This window comes from Pteropus alecto, unplaced genomic scaffold, assembly GCF_000325575.1.
Source record: "Pteropus alecto unplaced genomic scaffold, ASM32557v1 scaffold213, whole genome shotgun sequence".
NCBI classification, from domain to species: Eukaryota; Metazoa; Chordata; class Mammalia; order Chiroptera; family Pteropodidae; genus Pteropus; species Pteropus alecto.
The window spans coordinates 1224325-1231166 of NW_006434829.1; the positions used below are offsets into that span (position 1 = coordinate 1224325).

Sequence of the window (6842 nt, forward strand, 5' to 3'; positions counted from 1 at the left end):
CCGCCGGGCTCCTGGTTCCCTGCGGAGTCCTGGGGCCCCGCGGCCGGCCCCCACGCCGAGGACTCCTCCGTTCCCGCACACAGAGGCAGCCGGTCCGGCCGCTGGGCCACCAGGAGCCCGGACAGTGGCCTGGACTGCGGGAGTGACGAGGAGCTGCGATCCAGCTCCAGAAACGCCGCCGCCAAGCGCAGCCCAGGCCCCGGGCTCTGTCCCTGCAGGAGCCTGAGGCCTCTGCTGGCCCGGCGGCGGACGCTGACCCGGCAGAGCAGCATCGAAGAGGACTTTGGGGAGCAGGTGGACCCTGGTGACGTCATCAGAAGCGATGACGCCCATCCGAGCCCGGAGGGACCTGCCCCCAGGAAGTACGGCTGGGACGAGCCCGCAGGCCCCGAAGACCTTCGGGATGTTTGGAAGAAAAGCGTAAAAACGCCCGGCAGTAGGGCGGCCGCCCAACACGCGTGGGCACCTCCCCGAGTTGCAGACGGCCCTTTGGTGTGTGAAGTGACCCCCTCAAGTCTGCTTGCCAGACCGATCCGTTTCCATCCTTCATTTTATGCATTTATTTTGGTGCCATCCCTGGGGACTCTGCTGGCTGTCTTTAGTTTTCCATGCAGTTTTGATTTACTGGGTCCCATTGCTTCCCAACCCTTGACCATGCTGAAGATCTGTTTACTTTGCTTTAGAATAATGATCACCCCCCAATCAGCGATGATTATGGCTGCTTTAATTAAAGGACAACTGAATCTAAATTTTAATTAAGGGTTAGCTGAACTATGATTATCCAAAAGTCTGACAACACATACTTTTTCAAAACCGGCCGTAGGAACTGACTTAACGACTACCGGTATCATTGAAGGTTTGCTTGTTGTGGTTTTGATTTTTTTATTGTTGTCGTTTGGCCTTCATCCATAACTGAAAAAAAAAATGGAGAACGATTATCGAAGAGATCCATTTTTGCATATCGCTTCCTGTTTCTTTTTCCTTCATCTAGTTTTCGGAATGAATTTTCCATCATCAGCTCTAGACACACCCCCTGCCTGTCTGCCAGGCCTGTCAGTACTTTTCAGAGGAGGGGTGCCCTCAAGGCGTCATTCATCTCTGTATTGTGTCCACTTTTCAGAACATTTGCTCCTGTCACGCTGAACTTTTCAATGAACCCACTGGTGAGACATCACCTGGCGCCAGGCCGTGGCTCTGAGCCAGTGCAGTTTGTGATCTGTCCACAAGAGGGCGCCAACCCCACAACTCACTGATTCACCTGCCAGCGGCGGCCAGCCTGTACCCCGCCTGTAGCAAGATTGGGGCCAGAACAGTGGCTTGAGTTTCAAACACTCAGAAACTTCTTTGTTTTCGGTAGCCTCACATACAGCTCTTCCCCCGGCGGGACATGTGGCAATGCAGTGTTTCCCCACTTTGTGGCCGATGGAGGACAGGCCTATAAAGAAACTAGGCCAGGGCTGCGGTGGCCCAGGGCACCAGCGAGGCCCTGAGTCATGTTTAAGCCATTCTCACTTTGGGTCAAAACATCTGGCTTCTGCAGTAGCAGCGACACAAAGATGCCTCCCGAGGAAGTCTCTCTTGCCCCCACCCCGCCTGTGTGTCGAAAAGCAACCCCGATGTGGAAGGTGGGGCGCCTGGGGTGAGCAGCTTTTCTCTTCCAGGTCATTCAGCTAACCTTTCAGTTAAAAGCTAAGTTTAGTTGCCTTTAGAGCTTCTGCTTCTAAGATGAATTGATTTGGCTGACTTAATTCTTTCGTCCCCAAGGCCGGCGAGCCTTCTGACTGTTGTTTTGTCTTCAGATTTTAGGAAGCGTGGCGTCGGCAGGACGGGCGGAGAGGGCCGATCACGTGGGCCGGCGCTTTTCCCGCGGGAGTGCGGGCACGCGGAGGTCCCCGCCAGGGATGGTCCCGGCCATCGGTTAGTGGCCTGTCTGACGTCTTTCTCTCTCTTTCAGCCACAAACACAGGGTTGATTACTTCTCAATCCAAACATTTTTTTTAAAATTAAGAATAGCATTTTCATGCAAATACAGACAACTCCGTTACTCATAGCAAACCGGAGGCAGAAACAGCATAGGTAAAGCCCGTTGGTAAGTGTTCCCGAAGGGCCGTGGTGACTTTTCATGCACATCTTCCCCCTCCTGCGCACACTGTCACAAGCACACACCCCAGTAGCGCCCGGCTGGCCCCCCTCTCCTCTTCCCCCAACCCAGGCAGGGTGCTTCGGCCATGGCGCCCACCCCGCACACACACCCGCCCAGCGCAGCCTCAGCTTGCCGTGCCTCGCGTTGGCGGGGTGCTGCTGCCCGCCACTGGCCGTGCTCGGGGTGATGCTGAGCTTCGGGGCGCACGGACACAAAGTTCCAGCACGGCCCCAACGCCAGTGACTGCACAGCTCTCTGGGGAGCTGCTGGTTCAGCGGACTCTGCTCCCACCCAGCACCTGACCCCTTTTGTGTCCACTCGCCCCGGAGGCACTGGGGACAGTTGTGCGCCCCCCCCCCTGCAACCCGCCTCTCCCCACTGACGCTCCCCCAGCTGAGAGGCGTTCACAGCGACACTGGCAGAGTGTCCCTTCTGAGAACCGCCAACGATTTCCACGGAACGGAGCTGCATCTTGCTGGGGGCGGGACCGTTCCTTCCAGCAACACGCGGGCGGGAGCCCCTGCGCACGCGCGGGCTGCGGGGTCCGCCGCCGGCTTCGGGGCTCACGACCTCCCCCGCGGTACCGGAGAAGCCCGCCCACACGCGACCTCTTGCCCGCGACGGCGACCGAAACCAGATCCCGGGCGCAGGCGCGAGCGCGGCCCACCGTCTGGAAGTTTCCTTCCCTCTCGGGAGTTAATCGCTGAACGTTTCAGATTATCCGGGCATCCTCGACGGGCCGACTTAACGTGAAGCGTTCGCGCACTGACCGCTCCCGAGCTGACGCGCTTCCTACTTTCCGACTAAATGTTTCTCCGATGGGCTCGGTTCCTTCTCCATCAGCTCCCCGTCTTCCCGCACCTGTGACATCCTGTCACCCGCCTCCTGCGCTCCCGTGCTGGCGACAGGTCTGCCTGGCTGCTTGTCCGCCTCTCCTGTGACTGGAGCCTTTGTCACTTGCTTCCTTGCTGATGACAGCAGTGCGATCTGCCAGCGGATCACTCATGCCCTCCTCCTCCTCTGTCCGTACACGTGCTCCTGTCTCTGATGGGACCTGACGATGTGTACGCACATCCACACTCGTAATGACATTTGACTTTACACACGCACGTGTATTAGGATTTCCGAGAGTAATTTTTAGGGGCTGGACGGTAGGTGGCGCTGACACTCGGTCCTGCCAGGGAGTCATTACTTCGCACTGACTAGGAATGTGTTTGCTGCCACTTAAATACCCAGCGCTCAAGCATGGTCACCTGTGTCCCCCGGTGACCAATATACAAATGCATTCGAAACAGCTGGTGCGCTTTGGCGCACGTGACGTGAGACATGTCTCTGCGCGCGGCCCTCCACCGGCCTGGCCAGGGTGGCCGTGCCCTCGGGCGGGGCCACACAGCCCTTTCTCTCCTGTCCACTTGCGCCGGCCACCTTCGGAGCCCTGCTTGCTTCATGACAGGTCTCTGCTTTCAGATCCGCCTCCCCGCGAGGGCCTGTTTTGGGCAACGTATTAAGCCACACGTTTTAAAAACGCCCCAAGTGTCCCAGCCTCCCCCTCGTCTTCCCAAAGCTGGGGTCACGTCTGGCTCGGGTGTCCCCGTTGAATGGCAGGAATGACCGAGTGCTGTGTCCTTTGTCCCACACGCCCCCAGGTGACTACGGTGGCCGAGACCGGCTGTCCCCGGACTTGTACGAGGAGTCAGAGACCGACCCCGGCGCCGACGAGCCCCCGGCCCGCATCTTTGTGGCCCTGTTCGACTACGACCCTCTCAGCATGTCCCCCAACCCGGACGCTGCGGAGGAGCTGCCGTTTAAGGAGGGGCAGATCATCAGGGTGGGGGCGCGGCTGGGGGCAGGGGGACGGGGCGCTCAGCGGGCGGCAAGGAGGGGGGGCGGGGCGGCGACAGGCCCGGCGGAAGCGGTTGTCCCATCGCCGTCCGCTCCCGCAGCGAGGCGCACAAAGGGCGTCGGTGTCCACCCCGCGGCCACGACACGGGGCCCTGTCAGTCCAGATGCCTGACTTCTGGAACACCCGGCTCGGGGCGCCGTCTTCCCGCGGAGGGAGCCGTGTGCGGTGGCCGGGACCCACGTGTCCAGCGGCACTTCCATGGTGGGGGCGGGGGTGGGGGTCCCCCATGCACGCCTTTAGTTGTGTGAATTCAAACGCGCCCGTCGAGGCCCGGCCACCCCCGCAACTCCCCGAAGGGGAGGCCCCGGCCGGGCGAACCTGGAGGAGAACCTGGCCCCTAGGGTCACGCGCGCCCGCCAATAGGACCCCACTGTGCGCGGGTGACGCGTTTCCGAAGCAGCCAAGCACAAGGCCTCGCCTTCTTCCCGCCCCAGGTCTATGGCGACAAGGACGCGGACGGGTTCTACCGCGGGGAGACGTGCGCCCGGCTCGGCCTCATCCCCTGCAACATGGTCTCCGAAATCCAGGCCGACGACGACGAGATGATGGACCAGCTGCTCAGACAGGGCTTCCTCCCCCTGAACACGCCGGTGGAGAAGACAGGTAAGAACACACCTGCCGTCCCTGGCCTGGGACAGCAGGCAGCGGCTCCGGGCGGGAGGCGCCGGCACAGGACTAAGCCGCGCCACCCAAGGGCGCCAGAGGGGTCTGCAAGTCCAGTGCCAACTTCCCTCGGGCGGAGCGCGCTCTGCGGAGCAGGCGGCACAGCCTGCGCGCGCGGACCCGGCGCCCGGACATCTGCGCAGACGCGGACGGGCCAATACGGCCCGCGGGCTCGGGCTTGCGGGCTGTACGCCGCACTGGGAAAGAGACTGCGGCTTTCTGGTTCTTTGCGGGGAATGGTCACATCCCCCACATTCTTACGCTGAAATCCTGCCCCGCAAGGGGATGGCGTTGCCAGGTGGGGCCTTTGGCAGGGGGCGAGGCCCTGAGGGGGGACCCGCAGAGCCCCGCCCCCTTCTGTCGTGTGGGGACACAGTGTGAGGGCGCAGCGAGAAGGCAGCGTGTGCGCCCCAGGAAGCAGGCGCTCTCACCAGACAGCGAACCTTCCAGCGACATTACATTTATGATCTCTCATTTTTCCCGCGTGCAAGGAACACCTACCCTTTAAAAAGGTCCCCACTTTTTCTAAATCGCTGTAGACAGTCATGTCATTTGTATTTAAGGTTTTAATACTGGAAAACATTAGATTAACTTTGAAATCAGACTTCAAAGACAAAATTCGATGGTTCAAAGAATATGTGTAATTTTAAGGATAATCACAAAAATCAAACAAAATGTTTCCACATTTTCGGTATTAGTAAACTCATTGTCTCAAGTTAAAACCCACATCTGATGGCCCGGGCTCCACCAGGCTCTTTGCCCACGTGACGCTGGCGAGACTCGCTCTCTGAGGCCCCGACACCACCCTCCCCTTCCGTGGCTGACCCCCTAGCCTGAGGTCAACGGTCCCCAACAAGAGGGGACCCAGAGAGCCTAGCCACCGACAGCCAGAAAGCAGTAACTTAAGTTACCAACCAGAGTCAACGTCTCTTTACTCCACTTTCCTAAATGCGGCCAAACGAGCCACACTGAGACACCCGCGTGCCGCTCTGCCACTAGGAGTTACCACACTTGATGGTGAGAGACTGGAAGCTTCTCCCCTAAGCCCGGGCGTAGGGCGTGATGTCTGCCCTCAGCGCCCCTCCCATCCCCACGCTCCAGCCCTGGCCAGTGCACATGGGCGAGCAAGGAGCAAGTGGGACTTTTTCTAGCCACAGATGACTTGAAATCTACCTAGAAAATCTCAAAGAATCTATTAAAAGCTCCTACAACCAACGAGTGAGTTCAGCAAGGTCGATGGCCCTTGCTAAACACGCAGTCATGTATTTCCATAAGTTAGCAATGAAAAATTGAAGTTTCAATGTAAAAAGGGATCTCATTTACGATAACCCAATAAAACACGAAGTAGCATTAAATGTGACGAAACACGTGTGGGACCTGTATGATGAAATCTACAAAACACTGATGAAATTAATCACAGAATTCTTGAGTAAATATATGGTTTATTGGTATCGTTAAGATGTCAAATGTCCCCAAGTTGACCCAGCGATGGCCGCAATCCCAATCCGAGTCTGAGCAGGAACATACGTCAGGTCAATGAGCTAAATCCAAAATTTATATGCAAGGGCAGAGGAACGAGAGCCACCAAGACGATTTTTAGAAAGAACCAAACCGGTAGATCGTAGAACCTGATTTTAAGACTCACTGTGACTTAGTCATAAATCAGCCAAGACAAGGTGGTTCTGGGCAGAGGACAGACGCACAGGTCAGTGGAACAGGACGGGGTCCAGGAGCAGCCAGCGCTTCCAGACGGTTGACTTTCGACAAAGACGAAAAGGCAATTCAAGGGAAACCACGGTCTCTTCAGTGACAGTGCTGGACACCTGGACACCAAAAACTGAATCTCAGGCCATATTCTCACCGTATTAAAAAATCAACTCAAAATGGAACTGGCTTAAATATAAAAACCAAGACTGTAAAATGTCTAAGAGAAAACATAGGAGAGAACTTTGTGATGACCAGGCAAAGATTTCTTTAATAAGACTCTAAAGCCGTGATGCATAAAAAAAAAAGTGTTAGATTTCATCAGAAGCAAACATTTCTGAGCTTGGAAAGACACCATGAAGAGAAGGGACAGAGGCCCCTCAGGCTGGCGACACTCTCTGCAGTGACTCAGAAAAGGGGTTTGTGTTT

General features: G+C 57.2%; 1 protein-coding gene across 5 annotated transcripts in view; it reads left to right on the forward strand.

Moving 5' to 3' along the window:
- The window catches only part of RIMBP2 (RIMS binding protein 2), a 46875-nt gene that overhangs the window by 34945 nt on the left and 5088 nt on the right, over positions 1-6842 (forward strand). For all 5 annotated transcript variants that reach the window (XM_025045546.1, XM_025045549.1, XM_025045547.1 and 2 more), the window contains 3 exons: positions 1800-1917; positions 3790-3971; positions 4481-4649. In XM_025045546.1, coding sequence (XP_024901314.1) covers positions 1800-1917; positions 3790-3971; positions 4481-4649 — 469 coding nt within the window. The remainder of the gene's footprint in view (positions 1-1799; positions 1918-3789; positions 3972-4480; positions 4650-6842) is intronic.